Below are 15,843 nucleotides of genomic sequence, written 5' to 3' on the forward strand. Positions count from 1 at the left end.
TATAAACCACAATCTGCAGGTTCACAAGTTGATCCTGTTTCGTGTTTTTTTTAAATCATATTTGCGATGAAATATACATATATTTTTAATGTTAATGTACTCTGTTCTCTGGCAGGTAATAAAACTATTCAACTAGTTTTAAGAGGGAAATAGGTCCCATTTCAAATTTACTCACCAGTGCAGTTTTTTTATTCTTAATTTGCATTTGTTAAAGAACTTCATTTGTCATTAGAATAACAGTAACACAGCCTTGAAACCGCTTGTGAGTCGACTGTACAAATCAAGCCTCTAAACGGATACGTGTAAAAAATTATGAACAGTTCTGCTGAACATGTTGAATAAAAGCTGATTTTTTAATTTCAGTTGCATCTTGTTTTATTTAAAAGCAACTTTGACAGTGTACAGAGGCAAACTTGTCATTTCAGATGAACTTTTACTTGTACTTTAAGTTTAATTAGCTTCTATACATAAAATGGGTATTTTTCACAGAAGAGGTTTAACAAGTTCATAGAAGGTATTACAAGCAAAACATTTTTAAGTCCCAGTGATATAGACCTTTTTCTTCTTAAAGCTAGTTGTTGCTGGATTTTGTTTTATTTCACTTAACTAGAATGTTCTTTCTTTCTTTTTTAGTTTTAGCTACCTACAAATGACCTTGATACAGATGAGGAGAGGCCAAAGGAGCAAAGCCCAACTGTGGGCCACTGAAACAAAAGACCTTGGAACAATTTTAGCAGATGTTTTTGGCATCTTGCTTATGTCTGATATTATCAACGTGCAGGTGCAGAGTACAAGGTTGCTGTGTTGTTGTAAAGGTTACAGAAATCTGGCGGAGGTTAGCGAAAGTGCACTTCATTCCCATAACTGCAACTGGGTTTGTGATGGTCTGCACTAATCTTTGAGCTCTTTTTAACCTCTTACAGACTTATGTAACACTGGAACCAGAATTATAAAAGAAAAAAGGTGTCAAAAAATACTGAAACACTTCACTGAAAATGACAAGATGCCAATAAATGACTTCCTCCAGAGTTTCTTTAATGAAATGACAACCCACCAGCCATAGCATTAAAACCACTGGCAGGTAAAGCGTATAAAATTAATCATCTTGTTTTAATAAAACGCTCTGCTACAAAACCTCGGGTCTTGGAATTTAAGGAGATACGAACCACCCACCTAAATATTGCAACACCAGCAGGGGTTCCCCCAGCAGGACAATGCATCTACCACACAAGGAACACAGCAAGGAGACCCAGGTGCTGACCCAGCTTCCAAACATCTCAAATCTCAAGCTGAACAAGCTTGCACGAGACCCCAGGGAACAACTCCATCTACCGAGGCAACCCACAGGACCCAACCTTTGTGATTCAAAAATACCAAAAGACAACCCCAGAGATACCATGTCAATCCCACTGATGACAGAGCTGTTTTGCAGCACAATATTAAGCAGGTGATTTAATGTTAAAGCTCTCAGTTCATATGCCCTACCAAAATTCAATAGATTTGTCAGGTCATCTCATAAATAGGAGTACAGCAGCATAGTCCCTAAGTGGTAATTTGTTATAATTATACAAAGGAAAAGAGTGGGAGGCTGCGACTCCAAGTTTAATATTTATTTATTTGTGGTGTGTCCGGATTCATAGGCTGCATCCTCCTGAGGCCGCATCTGGAGGCCGATTACAACACGATGTAAAATACCAGAGGAAAGAATTTAAGATCTGCTTTAATGAAACTTGGGTCACAATGATAAAGCATATGAAGCTGTTTGTAAGAAAGAATGAGACACACAATGTGTTTCCTTTCAATTGATTTGAATATTTTCAAAGTAAAGCTCCAATAACCCTGGAATGTTATTGTTTTTATATTGTCTAACATTTGTTTAAAGGTGTTTTTATGAACATATTTAATAATTATTTCATTGTTTTTATTTGTTTTCGTAGTAGTTATTATTAGTCAGGTTATTACTAGAGGTCTTCACAACTGTTTTTAAGTCTTGCCTTTCTTGATAAATAAAGTTTAAAGGCATGCCTCTGAACTGAAGAGTCATATTTGAGTTAAGTTCAGTTTGCACAAAAAAACAATTTTACATTAATTTATAAGAAAAAAATGTAGTTCACATCCATCTGAAATTATAGTAATATACTATTTTGTTTTTTGTCCTATATGCTGTGATTCCATCGCAGAAGCACTGAGAGCAGTGGTTTTAGATATTGACGTATTTTATTTTATTTTAATGACATAATTCACGTTTGCACGTATAAAACATATTCTGTCTGCTATAATATTGATAAATATCCCTGTAATTTTTAAATAAGCCTCTCTTTAAATTATTGGCCGCAGTAACACGTGATTTTCCCTTCAGCGGCCTGCTCTTTGATGTGGAGCACGTGAACGGAACGAGGCCCTCGAGCGCCGTCATTAGCTGGGCACACGTTCACTAAATTATGACTAATTAGCTGTTAGCACGCCTCATAAATATGACCTTTTATTGCAGCCAGCGGTCGTTGTTGTGACATTTCTTTTAGGCTGTCTGTCCACATCATGGCGTTTTCCCTGGTGAGTTGAAACGGCATTAAATGGGTGAAATAAGTCAGTTTTGCGCCACGTCTAACGTTATTATTTGACCGTATGTCCGCCTCATTTGGCCCATTAGTTCCTCCCCGGAACAAAACAAACAAACAAAAATCCACTTTGCAGCATGGTGCACAAGCTTGACCTTTAGCTTTTAGCATGAGTGCTGGGTTAATTGTGTCCCTCTCACGGCCTCCTTCTGCAGAGAAACGAAGCCCGCAGGCCTGAGAGCCCAGACACCGATTCTCCGGCACTGTCCACCTGCAGCAACGCAGACATCTTCCGCAGGATGAACACTATGCTGGGCAACGCTCTGGATTTCACCGGTGTGTGCACCACACCCAACACCAAGGGAAAACCAAACCTGATGTCCGGTAAACCCTCACTCCTCTCTCACTCTGCAAGAGTTAAACTTGGGTGGGCTTGAGTGCAAAGGCGAAAAACAATTAGTATCCGACACTACTGCAGCCTAAACTTATTTAAAACGAGGCTGTAGCCATGAGGGTTTAAAACGTTTTAGAAATGCTCAAATAGCTAAATATTTAGCAAGTCCGCGCAAATCTGTAGTACTTTTTTTATTAAGGTCTAATAGTCAAACTGCATTTTCTGCTAACTTTATTTGCCTACACATCAAGTGCTCATTGTGGTCACTTGCAGTCAGGGAAACGTGAAGGTTTTGATTTGGGCCCCCAGATGGTATCAACAGCTGTTTTCACTGTTTGATAAAAATGAAGTGTTTTAGCTATTCAACAGAATTATTTTCATTTTATATTAGTAATATAGGTACTGTAGTATTGAGGGATATTACATAAGCAATACTGTAACAATTTGAGTCCCAAAGTGCTTGAATCTCTTTGGAAATTCCCAGTCTTTCTCAGTTGTGTGAATTTTGATGCTTTTAGTTTCGTGTACAGTGAAGTGTGAGAAAGCAGGTCACATGACCTCTGCCCTCAGTGGTAGCTTCTCCTGCTGCTGTAGTTTGCATTTTCCTTAAAACCACAAAATCATGAAGGAACATGCATGCAGTGTGCAGAACCAATGTGGTGCTCTGTAAGATGAGAGCCTGCGTTGCCTATAATGGAAATCCCCCTTCGACTTTTTAAAGCTGTTGAACCTCCTTCACCTTGTCTTTTTATTCAGGTGCCAGCAGCTGATTCATACTGCATTGCTGGTCTGCAGCACTGCAGTAGTTCTAAGTGGGTTTTTTATTTTTTTAAACCACAGGGGTGGTATTTGCCAAGATTTTGGCTCAGGACAGTGCTGGAGTCCTTTCAGTTTGCTTAAAGCATGTCTGCTCTTGTGACTTCTGCTCTTGTTTTTAGATGACAATACAATCCTTAGTTTGACATGAGCAGAGCATAAATGTTGCATAGCAAAGGTAAGCTGGGTCTTGATGCACAATGAGCTGAAGTTCTTTTTGTCCCATCCACTCCAGCTTAGTCTTGCTGAATCAGGGGTGTAACTGGCAGCTGGAAGCTTTCCAGGCCTAGGAAGGGAGGAGCTGGTGGTGCAAATCACTGTCCTCAACATCTGATCAGTCAGCTGCTTCAGCTACAGCGAGACACTCCTTGCCCGTTTGTTCAGTGTTGGTGTGCTAAAATAAATTCACAAGCCAGTCTGAAACTGAAATGCCCTGAGCATCCTCAAGTCTACAATACTTTAGTTGAAGTCTGCTGAGTCATTTGCTACCATGCTGCCTCCCGCCATGCTTCTGTAGCTCTGCCCCTCTCTCCCCCCCCTCCCTCCTGCCTCTGTCAGCTCGCTCGGGGAAACGAGGCTAGACACAGAGTAAGCAGCAGTAACGGCAGCAGCTGTCTTCACACTGACTCGGAGACGTGCTGTGCCTACCAGAGGGGAGTACTTCTATCAACAAGCCAATAGCTCCAACAGGAATTTTTCATTAGTTGTTAGGCAAGGAAGCGGGGAGGTGGGGGAAGCTGATGTCATTAGCAGGGGTGTGCGAGTGCATCAGCAGCCATGTCACATGCTGCTAGGTGGGTCAGTGATGCGGACGGAGATGCATGGCAGTTGCACAGGGCACAGAGGCAGCAGGTTAGCTCCGCCGTCAGCCAGGGTAGGGGAGATGTGTTTATTGAGGGAGTTCATTGTGGTTTCTTTACCAGAAGGGGTTTTGACAAGTCTTGCTTTGATCTTTTCTGTATAATGATGCCGATGGGAGGCTGAAAAACGTTCTTTGTGACTGTCTAACACTTATCTCCTTTCGCTCTTGCTTAATCTGTGAACTGGATTTTGGCACAGAGTCGGACCTGGCTGCAGTGGGCAGCAGGAGGATGCTTTTCCCAAACTGCGATGCCATGCCTGGCTCTCAGGAGATGTCGTTATCCAGGGACCCATCGGGTGTCGCAGACCTGGGCCTAGGTCTTCAGTCTCTCCGTCTGTCTGGCTGGGACAAACCTTGGAGCAGCCAGGAGGCAGATACACACACCTCCCCATCTCACATTCAAACCAGCTCACCCTCCAGTAAGTGCCAGACCTTGAACTGTGTTATAGGATTCTGTTTTATTTGGGGATACCAGTTTCCCTAAAAGTTTTCTGGCTCTTACTTTTAAAGAGAAAAGTGGAATGAATATAGTAAGATTGTTTTTATTGTGTAGCTCTTGTTAATATTAAAATAAGATGGTTGGTTAACAGCAGTCGGTGTGGGAACAGCCTGTAGCGTCACTACGGAGGATGATGTGGCAGTTTTGCTTTACTGCATCCCTAGCAAACACACGAACAGCCAGTGAAGCTACTTTTCTTTCTCAAACTCTCATCATGTTGCCTGAGAGTCAAGTTAAATATTTGTTACCTGTTGATCAAACTTGAGTCAGGGATGTCAGTCAGAAAACTGCAGTAAACCCACATATTCAGCCCAAGTCAAAGCTGATTGACAGATGTACGCCAAGTATATGTAAATTTTGACATTTTTCAGACATGTCTTGTTTAAGACTGTTTTGCCATTTTGGCAGCACTGATAAGGATGGCCCATTTGTCCTGACCCATTTGTAGCACAATAGTTTTGCTGCATGTCCACACCAACCCAGTGTAACTTAATTTAAAGCTTTCCAAACTGGGCCTGCAATAAAGTGTGACAAAGCTTTGAATGCGGCCTACAGCTGAATAATCCCCTTCAGAGCCTCATGTTGACTTGCAGGCCATGCCGTACATGCCTGTCACTGTTGCCAGCTGACTCACTTGGGCATCAAGAGCAAGCGACTTGTTAATGCTTAAGGAATTGTTGCTTGGCGTTTACTGGATTTGTGTTAGAAACGCTGGCTTCCAATTGATTTGACTTATAAAAAGGCATCTAGCATCTGAGGGGAGAAATTGTTTCATCAGCATTCTGGTTAGAAAATAAAACTGAATGACTCAACAACTTGCGCTTTAAGTCTGTTGGCAGCCAGCTTGCACATCTGGTATGTTGACCAAGAATATTTTTGGAAACCTCAGTTCACATGGCTACCTTTTAGTTCTGATCAATGTCTGTCTGTAGATTCAGCACAAAACTCAATTTAAGATGCCCTTGAAGATGCACCTTTTTAAACTCGAGTTTGCTGTGTCGCTTCATTCCTGACAAATCAATGCAGCTCTTTGGGCACAAATCCCATTTTCTTCAGTTTACTTGAAAAGCTGAAATGGCAAACAAGCTATCGAGTAACCTTACATGGCTACTGGCACAGATCGCGCTCTTTTTATACTAATTGTAATTGTTTTTCAGTGTTGGGTCTACTGAACAGTCCCTTCAGTGGCCTCCTTGGAAAGCCCCCAGGCTACCTGCCCCCCGATTCCATGAGCATGACGGCTGACTTTCTGGAGAAGTTTCCCGGTGTTGCTCGCATGGCAAACCGTCTAGACTCGTGCTCTTTTTTGGACTCTCGCTCCAGCAGTCCTGAAGACTCGGAGACCAGTGGATTCAGCTCTGGCTCGGATCACCTGTGTGACATGTTGGTAAGGCAGATTACTTTTATTCTCCAGCTTTGTGTTGGATTGGTGGAAGGTGAATATCTCAAACCCCAATCAACCCATTTACTGTTTTACTGTAGCATCCAAATCTACAGGGTGTGGCTGAAAAGATGGGCTTAGAGTGTGATTTGTGTGCATGAACTTCACTTTCATTTCTCTGCAAGGGTCTTGCACTTAAAGGTATGATAAAGTAATTTAAGGCTATTTAAAGGGGGTAAAAAAATTGTTGTTCTAAGAAATGTACATTAATGTGTAATTACATCTTCCAACAGTTAATGCATTCTCATAAATCTAAAATGAATCTATTAGAAATGCACAAGATTAGACAGTTTGGGGAAGCCACCATGTTGCCCTGCCATATTGTATACAGTGGCTGAGAGAGATCGCCATTTAAACTATAACCTCTTCACCTCAAAGCTCATTACCTGAACTGAAGTCTGCTCTAACACACAAACATGCTTATTTAGTCCCAATATTGTCACAGTTGTCAACTATCTGGGTTATGTGTAATAGTCTACTGTCCCAGCCAAATGGCAGCAGCTGGTTGTAAGCAGTGTTTACAACAAATGCTGATCTCTTCAGCTCATCTCAATATTGTCATTGGACAGAAGTGAGCTTTACTGACTCACCAACTCGTATTGGACGCCTTTCAAAGTTTTACAGCCACTTCGAGAGTAAATGGACACTCGGCATATTGACAGCTGATGAACAGTGACTGATGGCCAACAACACTACAGAGCTGTTTGTCCTCCAGCAGCCACTGTAGATAAGATTATGAACTTAAATCTAGAGGGGCACTAAATCGAATTTGGTTGTCTGCAGTATACTGATATCTAGCAGTGAGATTTTACACTTTTTAAAGATTCTTACTTTCTCAACTAACAGGAGTCTACCTTAATCTTCCTTTGGCCTGCTTTTTAACTTTGAGGATTTAAAGGGTTTGACATTATTCTATTGGACACGGCAATCATCAGCTTTGTTGTTCAAGCTTCCATCACAGGGTATTTTCAGTATTAACTTTCTGGCTTTTCTTTTCTTGTAAAACATCAGAAATGAGTTTTGGAGATGGATGTCAGAAATTGATCATTTATATTAAGGCAGGCAAAGTGGAGCTTCATGCTGTAGGGTTTTTATTTTTTGTGCCACGATGGCATTTATTAACTTTGAGTTTTGGCAGCAGACAGTGTGGAGTGAAAGCTTCTGATTATCAAGTCAGATACTGCACCCAGTCTAAACCCTTCAGTGAATTTCAGTCAGTTTAATTTCCTTTGACTTTTTATTTTAATACACAGAATAGAGGAAAATATGAGGCCACGTTACACTAACGCATATCTTCTTCTCCAGTCCACTTTGCGGATTTCCCCTCCCCTGCCTTATCTCACGTCAAACGTGCAGAAGGACCTGCTGCGACTGGGCTCTCGCCTGGACCCTCAGGACACTAGCTCTCCTCTGACCCCTCCATCCAGTGCCAGCCCTTCCTCCTTGGCTATTTCCCGTCGCTGGCGTGCTGGCTCTTCATGGCCGGGTGCAGATGTGCTTGATCAGCCAGAGGATGCTTTCAGCATTGAGAGGGAGGCCCGCCTGCATAGACAGGCTGCAGGTAGCCACTACTCATTAATCATGAAACTGTTCAAGCATGACCAATCCACAAACCTTGTCTATCTTGTTTTCAACTCAGCTGTGAATGAGGCGACATTCACCTGGAGTGGACAGCTGCCTCCCCGTAACAATAAAGATCCTCTTTACTCCTGCAAGGTCTTTCTTGGTGGTGTACCCTGGGACATCACAGAAGGTAACTGTGGCTGTGAACGGTCTTTATTTTCAAACACGTTCTTCTGATATTATGGGGGGAAGGTTGTTTGGTTTTTGTTTTAAAGATTTGAAAAGATCGTTTATTGAAATCCATGACATGCTTAAATCTGTTTCTGTGGAAGCACAGACTCTTTTATTCCCTTTGGGTTTTTCAGGTTTGGCCCTACTTTCATGTTTCAACACATGTGGCCCTGATGGTTCTGAACAGTTCACCAACAGTGTAACAGTCAGCCATAGTGTGTTTTACTTGGTACATGCAACCTTTTTATTGTAGCTTTACAGAATTGATTAATGCTGAATGGTTTAGTTTGCTAACCAGTATCTTGGCAACAGCTGCAGATGTGTGGCTATAAATGGCAGCCACTGAAAACTAGAGCTTGGGACTAATGGCAGCATGAAATAAACATGCATTCCAGTTTTAAAAATGACTATACTTAAACCCTTATTTACTGTAGTCTTTTTGGCAGCGATTACAGGCATTGGTTAAAACCTCACTATCTTGGGACATCCCACTGTCACACAATGAAGGTGTGCATTGTTATTCCACCCTCACAAACTGATGCTTTATTTCAGCTGGCCTGATCAACACCTTCAGTGGTTATGGTCCTCTGACTGTGGAGTGGCCGGGTAAGGATGGAAAGCACCCTCGCTGTCCTCCCAAAGGTAATGTCGCTAAAGGTAACAAAGAGCTGGTAGGCTATTTTTTTTTTTCCCCTTCTGGTTTTAAGGTGCCACTGTGGTGAGCATGTAGTAAGGTGGTGAGTAACTGATGGTGATTCTGGGCATTACTGGAGCTTAAAACATGGCGTGTTAGAAGCAGGGGTGGGCTAATGCTCTCAGTAACACTTTGCTAATTAGTTTGTATAAATGAGTTTTGCCGACTTCCAGCGGTGACGTACCCCCACAGGCCATAAAGTTGTAAACTGGTTTTATGACAGTTTTTCTAAGTTATTTTTTTTTCTCAAATTTTCTTAAATCTACATTTCATATGGACTTGGGCTAAAATTGGTCAGCATTTCATCACTGATTTATTAGTCTAATTATACATTACTTCACACTCCCAACTTTTTCGGTTGGACTTGGAACTTTGAATTTCTGCAGTTACAGCATTAAAAGCATTAAACCTGGCTCAGTGTCAAGTACTTGGCACCTTTCAAAGCTTTCAGCAAATCAGCTACAGACAAGTTGTAATCTGTCAGGACCTTCTGGAAATTGTATGAAATGCTATCAAGTTTTACTGTAGTTGCTGTGCTACTCAGTCTTGGGTTGTTGTAGTTCAAGAGGCAACATGCACTGTAGCACCAATGGTATCGGTCTGCGCTGCAGAATGATGCAGCAAGTAAGCCTCTTTAAAGCGTTTTGGTGTTTGTCTGTAGGGTACGTTTACCTGGTGTTTGAGAATGAGAAGTCTGTCCGGGCTTTGCTCCACGCCTGCTCCCAGGACCCGTTTCACCCTGAGGACAACAGAGAGTACTACTTCAAGATGTCCAGCCGCAGAATGCGATGCAAGGATGTAGGTGGAAACGAAGCATGCAAGGCATTATTTACTCACTGCATTTACAATTTATGAAATGCTGAATAATCAAATAGTTGTCATATTGTACTCCAGTATGTTTAAGAAATATAGGTATAGTTTGAATTCTGTCTGTGATGAAACTCCAAGAAATGGATTGTCCAGGATTAGATTCTGTAGAATCTGATTTCACACACCTTGTTTGTCAGATTTCAACAATGACTAATTCAAGTGAGATCACCAGCACACATCGATATAGATGGAAACCTGTAGAAAGCTTCTACATCTATGGATTCTTTGATCAGACCTTGTTAAGAACACTTATTATGAGACAGTTGGCTTTTGTTTAGTGAGCGATCCTAGTGAAGGACGGGAAGCGAGGATGTCTGTCCTGAACGCTGTGGCTCTTGGCTGCTACAGGTGCAGGTGATACCCTGGGTGATCTCTGACAGCAACTACGTGCGTTGCCCTGCTCAACGTCTGGACCCGAGTAAGACGGTGTTTGTTGGCGCGCTGCACGGCATGCTGAATGCTGAAGCGCTGGCCAGCATCATGAATGATCTCTTTGGAGGAGTCATGTATGCTGGCATTGACACGGACAAGCACAAGTACCCAATAGGTGAGACTGCTAGTCTCGAATTGTCAGTCAGCATCTACTGCAGTTCAGTTCTTGGTGTGTAGGTGTGGTTTGACCTTTAAGAGCTGCTTTGAGTGACATTGTTTGTCTTCTGTACAGGCTCTGGACGTGTCACTTTCAATAATCAGCGCAGTTACCTGAAGGCTGTGTGCGCAGCATTTGTGGAGATTAAAACACCCAAGTTTACAAAGAAGGTAAAGACGTGTTTACTGCATGTGGTCTCTACAGCAGCAGAGAAGTCTTTCAACAGCTTTATGCTGCTTTTGGTAAAGTGTCAATTTTCAAAACTTGTCTGCTATAAATTGCACATCGTTTCCCCTTCAGGTTCAGATTGATCCCTACCTGGAAGACTCCATGTGTCAAGTTTGCCTTCGCCAACCTGGACCTTTCTTCTGCAGAGACCAGGTCAGTGGAATCTCGTACTCCTTTTTTGTGAGCATGGCTGGGTCAACCTTTCTGTCCAGTAGACTTCATGTCTTATACTGAACCAGAATAGTAAAGTTTGGTAATTAAATCATGATCCTTTAAGCTTGTTTGTATATGAGAGGACACAAAAGGGAAATTAAGCAGCTTGAGTCTTAACTGTAGTTCAATCTCCTCTTCTGTGAGAACAGTTGTACTTAGTTCTCTATTGAAATATGGGAGTGATGTTGTTATAGAAGTTTAGAACTTGTCTTGTTTAATTCAAGTTTAAGTTACGATATTGTTAGACTTGTTTTAAATCAGATGTGCCTCTATAAAGACCCGTCTCACTCTTAGGCCTGCTTCAAGTACTACTGCCGCTCCTGCTGGCATTGGCAGCACTCAATGGACATCTTAAGCAACCACCGACCCCTCATGCGCAACCAGAAGAACAGAGACTCCAGCTAGAGGAGACGGATTCATAGTCCCTGAAGGGCCAGAGGAGGTGCCCGTCTGCACGGGGCAAGGCTGCCCGCCAAGGAGAGCACGTGTGCCAGACCTCCGGTACAAGGATACCATGGCACACCACCAGGCACTGGGGATATCACTATAGAAAATGTTCACTTTTGCACTTGCTACATTTTTGCTGTTCACAGTGGCACTATGCACAGTGACCTTGTTGGGAAAGACAAGGGGCCCTTCACTCTTATGCATTTTCCCAGACTTGTGGCCAGATGGAAAGATGGGAGTCAGCCTAAGGTTAAGAAGTGGATGAAAACACCATTTCTTTAAAAAAAAATTATTTTTTTTTTTTGGTTTACATGTGTTGCATAGTGAAGAGCAATCACGCAAGTCTCATTGCCGTTCATTGGCAAACGCCATACAGTGCCTTTAAATTTTTATTTCCCCCCCTCCCCCTACCCCCAGTTGGCATCAGTTTTTTCCTGTGCAAGCCAACTGGTGTTTCTTACTTTTGGGAGTTGAATGTTGGGCTTCATTTAACCAGTCGCATTTCAGACATTTTTACGCAGTTTTTTACTAATTTGTACACAAACGGTTTTAAGTCATGACATGAAAATTCTGAACAATTATACCCAGTGGCTGTTTATGGGAAAACCCCCTTTTATTTTTTTTTTTCCTGGCGTTTTTTTTCTTTTTAATTTGCCCTCCAAAATTTCAACTGAATGGGCACAAATTGTTGGATGTACTACTTCAACTTTGTTGGTCCAGTTATATTAAATGTAACTGTAGTACTGGATAACTCAACTGGTAATCCATTTTTCTTTTTTCCAAGCAACTGATGGATCTTGATGAAAGTACAGTGAGCAAATCATTTGTACATAGTTTGATTTCTGTTTTTGCACTTTTTAATTTGCACGTGTGGAGAGGTGGCAGTGGTTTTTAATCACTTTTTGTACATCGGCAGGGGGACATGCCTATGTTAGAACAGCTGCTTGTTTCCTGTTGAATGTAAGAACTTCCACTTAGCTGATGATAAATTATCTATCCCAGAGCTTGAGTAGACCAGTACATGATTCAATGCTTTCTTATCCCATTTTGCCTTCCTGTTCCAGTTGGACATAAATGCATAATAAGCTGTGTGCCAAAGACAAAGTGTCTTTTCTTTATCCATTAGGTTTGTCATGCTGAGCTTGTTGTCCCTTAGCCCAGCTGCTTTTTAGAGTTTTGAAAGTCTACCTCATTGTGGTCTGCCAAGTTTGCTGCTACTTAACAGTTGTGGAGTATGTTCAGATTGGGCACAATAAAGGTGTTTAAGCATTACTAGCCATGTCTGGACTCCTAATTGTTTGTGCTGTCATTTCTTTGAAATCTCAGTCAACAGCCTCTGCAGGTCGCTGCTAAACTTATTTATTTATTTTTTTATTTTTTTATTAAGGAGGTGATCACACCTGCAAGAGATGGTAAACTGTAAGCCCAGGAAACGTGATGGTAACTGGGTAGTGGAATGTCACAGAGCTATATGGTTTGTGGTGAAAGGAACCAATGGCAAATTACAAGGTTTGACATGTTTAGAAGACGCCCCCTGTCACAAAGCAGTGTTTTACATCTGTAGTCAAAATTAAAGCTGAAATTGACACGCGCACAGCTTCTATACCAGCCCAACTAAACCATCCAAACGCTTGGGAATGGTGTGAAATAGGACATCACAGGCCCCTCCAAGGTTGATACAAGTTAATAACTTGTCAAACCTTACCTACAAGTTGCTTCTAAACCTGACACTAATTTCATGTAAATCTACCTTAATGTTGTGCTTAAAATCTAAATTGGCAGTTTTGTGCAAGTATCCAGAGCATGGTTAGTACTGTTGCTGCACAGCAAGAAGGTCCTAAGTTCAATTCCACCATCAGGGTGGGGTCTTTCTGTGTGGAGTTTGTGTAGGTACTCTGGCTTCCTCCCACAGTTCAAAGACATGCAATTATTGGGGTTGGGTTAACTGATCAACCTAAATTGGCCATAGGTGTGAATGTGAGTACAATGGTCTCACTGTGTCAGCCCTGTGACAGACTGGCGACCTCTCCAGGGTGTACCCTGCCTCTCGCCCTTTGACAGCTGGGCTAGGCTCATTCATTTTATCAAATGGCAAATGCCTTAGTACATGTCTCAATTGTCTCAGTGCATCTTTGCAAATGATTAAGTACACGTAGCCTACAGTTAGCCCACATTTAGCGCATTTTCCAAATGAATAGATCTTGTAGATCTAAACTGATTAGTTGATTCTCAGTCTAATGATCATTCCCTCCAAAACATGTCAGCATGATTTCATTGTATAAGTACTCGCATGCACAACTGTCTGTTCAATTGTCAAAATTGGTCAAGAACATAATACCATGAATACCATATATGAATTTCTTTGAATATTTGATAAATTGATGACAGTCGTTGACAGTCAGGTGAAACTAGACTAACGAAGGGGTAGTGTCACACACAGGTGTGTTCCATGATTGTGTGCTGCCAAACACAGATATATAGAGCTTGACCAGAGCCAGTCAGATCTCTGAACATGGATAGACAAGGCCAAGCAAACGGACAAGGGGAAGTTCCTCCTCAAGGAAGAGGAGGAGGAAGAAGAAGAAGACTGAGAATGCGTGGTGGAGGAATAGGGGGAAGAGGCCGCAAATAATGCCATCACATTGAGACAGATCCGCGATGCCATCCTTCAGGACAATCATATATTCCAGAATATAAACACATTAAGCATCTCCACAATAAACCGGGTTTTGAAGAAGCATCAGATGACAATGAAACAAATCTACAGGGTACCATATGAGAGGAACTCTGACAGAGTGAAGGAGCTGCGCTACCAGTATGTAAATGCAAGTCAGTTACTGGTTGTCTCTCATTATAACCTTACCTGTAATCACAGTAAGCAGTAGTTCACTTATTTGGTTTCAATACCTCCTTTACCTGATTTCAGAATCAGTATTTGCTTCATCTGACTTCAACAATTTCAACAGAAAACTGCAGTTTACTGTATGATACAATTCTCATTACAATCCTTATTTTATTGTCTCCCAATCAAATCTATCTAATACTGTAGGTTTCACTGTAACATCTCAGTAAGTCATCAGTATTTCCCACTCCCCTTTCTATCAAATATCCCTGCAGTACTTCCTCATAGGCCTATTATAGTTTAGAACCACTGGAGTAGTGGCCTGTAGTATATTGAACCTGTGGGGGAGAACATGTAATTGTCTAACTGTAGTATATGACTCTTCTGTATGACTGATTTTATGGTCTTTACTCTATTTTAGAGAATAATGGCATTGGAAGGACATGAGACCCCTCACATCCTGGTGTTCGTGGATAAAGCTGGCTTCAACCTGGCCAAGGGCCAAAGACGTGGCCATAATATTATTGGCCACCTGGCCACAGTGGATGTCCCAGGTCAGCGAGGGGGCAATATAACTATGTGTGCTGCCATTTCTGAGAATGGTGTAGCCACTCACATCCCCAGTCTTGGCCCATACAACACACACAAGCTCCTCATCTTCTTGGATCGCCTTTATACCGATTTTATCCCTGAAAATGAGAGAGGTCTCATAGGGCCTCACCTACCCATTTATGTAATTGTGTGGGACAATGTCAATTTCCACCATAGCCCACTCATTAGGGGCTGGTTTGCAACACATCCAAGGATGGTCATGGGGTTCCTACCACCTTACTCTCCTCAATCTGATAGAGGAGTCTTTCTCTGCTTGGAGGTGGAGAGTGTATGAGCATCATGCTCAGGATCAGCCGTCCCTGCTCCATGCTATGGACGCAGGGGATGGTTGCGGCATGCACGCCGTGTCTTCCCTCGTTGCATCGCAAGAGAAAGTATCCGCTGTGATGTGGACGAGAATCTGTGGCCAGACGGACAACAGCGTGTAAATAATCAGGAGGGTGAAGACAGTGGACAAGAGCGGGAGAATGAGTACAGCGACCACTGAATAAGTCCTTGTTTTTTGATTTTGTGTTCATACAATTTACTACTGTAATGTACATTTTCTTTTTACATATGTATGAAACTTTCTTTGTGTGTGAATAAAAAATGGTTATAATTTCCTTGGTAGTGTGAGTGCAATCTGTGATGGAGGCTACTCATTTCTGTTGTATATTGTTGGTCCTCTGCCATAGTGACAAAACATCTAAACATTTTGTATGGCAGCACTCACACAATGCCAAGGGGACGATGCATTTTGGGGGCACTGACTATTCAGATTAGAAAGAAATGTAGTTTTGACACGAGTGAACTGTTTTAGGAGAGATATGAGCTTTTGCAGGTGGATCATGTTGTTGTGATCAACCATCCAGGTTTATTTTGACAAAAGCATCACGAATGATGGGAATGTCCGATCTGTGTCGAGAAATGAGCCAAAGCTATTGAGAAGGATCTTTGCCATTTTGGAGACACTGACTGTTTAAATGCGAAAGGGATTTAGATTGA

The 15,843-nt window shown here is 42.0% G+C and overlaps 1 protein-coding gene across 1 annotated transcript; it reads left to right on the forward strand.

Annotated features, from left to right (window-relative positions):
• The first annotated feature begins 2,407 nt into the window (after window positions 1-2,407).
• LOC113018876 (cytoplasmic polyadenylation element-binding protein 1) lies at window positions 2,408-12,677 on the forward strand. The gene is made up of 12 exons (XM_026162282.1): window positions 2,408-2,553; window positions 2,774-2,942; window positions 4,828-5,049; window positions 6,287-6,516; window positions 7,876-8,131; window positions 8,210-8,323; window positions 8,917-9,021; window positions 9,720-9,856; window positions 10,277-10,475; window positions 10,593-10,687; window positions 10,818-10,898; window positions 11,253-12,677. The coding sequence occupies exons 1-12, from the start codon at window positions 2,539-2,541 to the stop codon at window positions 11,361-11,363; spliced, it is 1,734 nt and encodes a 577-aa protein (XP_026018067.1). The 5' UTR covers window positions 2,408-2,538; the 3' UTR covers window positions 11,364-12,677.
• The last annotated feature ends 3,166 nt before the right edge of the window (window positions 12,678-15,843 follow it).

This window comes from Astatotilapia calliptera, chromosome 1 (assembly GCF_900246225.1).
Source record: "Astatotilapia calliptera chromosome 1, fAstCal1.2, whole genome shotgun sequence".
NCBI lineage: Eukaryota > Metazoa > Chordata > Actinopteri > Cichliformes > Cichlidae > Astatotilapia > Astatotilapia calliptera.